A 702-nucleotide genomic window follows, 5' to 3' on the forward strand; every position below is an offset into this window, starting at 1 on the left:
AACTGTGAGTCCAGTTGCGATCTAAATTTGGCCATATATTACTGCTCCAGAATAAATTTGCTATCTTTTACGGGACAGTTTGGCGGAGTGAGCAAATCGAGCTGTAATCTCTGAATCTTTAAAATATATTTAAATCTTTAAATCAATTGAAACGTGTTTTGGAATCTGTGCTAAATCAATTACAAATCATTTTTTTTCAGAATTATGGCTTTACTAGGAAATTTTCAAAATATATCTAATCAACAATAAGGACTTTTACTTCATCTAAATCAGTGGCATGCAAAATCAAATCACGTCGAGGACAATCATCTTCCATGTTTTGTAAATCTGTAAACAAAATTTTCAAGAGAAAGGCATAATGTAAATGCTACGTCTATGATGGGTCCTTGTTGCCTTCAGAGATGTCACAATCGATTCCCATGACAGTATTCAGGTTATTATAAACCTGACTCATACTTGGGATCAGCTATCACATAGTGGTAAGCAACCACTAAAACAAAGATGAAAATACCCAAAAAATTTGCAAAAAATCCAAGGTCCTGATCGTCAATCATCTTATGTGTGCAGAGTAGCTACTCCGATGGAAATTTCGAGGCAAATAGATGTTAAAATTCACCAAGAATTCGCAGGCTTCAGATGTATCCAGCCTGAAATGGCTGGAGGTACAAAGATATATACCAATTACAGATCATTAACCAGGGA

General features: G+C 35.0%; 1 protein-coding gene across 1 annotated transcript; it reads right to left on the reverse strand.

Annotated features, from left to right (window-relative positions):
• Window positions 1–236: 236 nt before the first annotated feature.
• LOC149252969 (dolichyl-diphosphooligosaccharide--protein glycosyltransferase subunit 4C) lies at window positions 237–702 on the reverse strand. Its single transcript, XM_089456742.1, has one exon. It carries the CDS (start codon window positions 552–554, stop codon window positions 438–440), a length of 117 nt encoding a protein of 38 aa, XP_089312868.1. The 5' UTR covers window positions 555–702; the 3' UTR covers window positions 237–437.

This window comes from Pinus tabuliformis, chromosome 7, assembly GCF_031772625.1.
Source record: "Pinus tabuliformis cultivar Carrire ecotype Pingquan chromosome 7, CPIR1, whole genome shotgun sequence".
In the NCBI taxonomy this organism is placed as follows: domain Eukaryota; kingdom Viridiplantae; phylum Streptophyta; class Pinopsida; order Pinales; family Pinaceae; genus Pinus; species Pinus tabuliformis.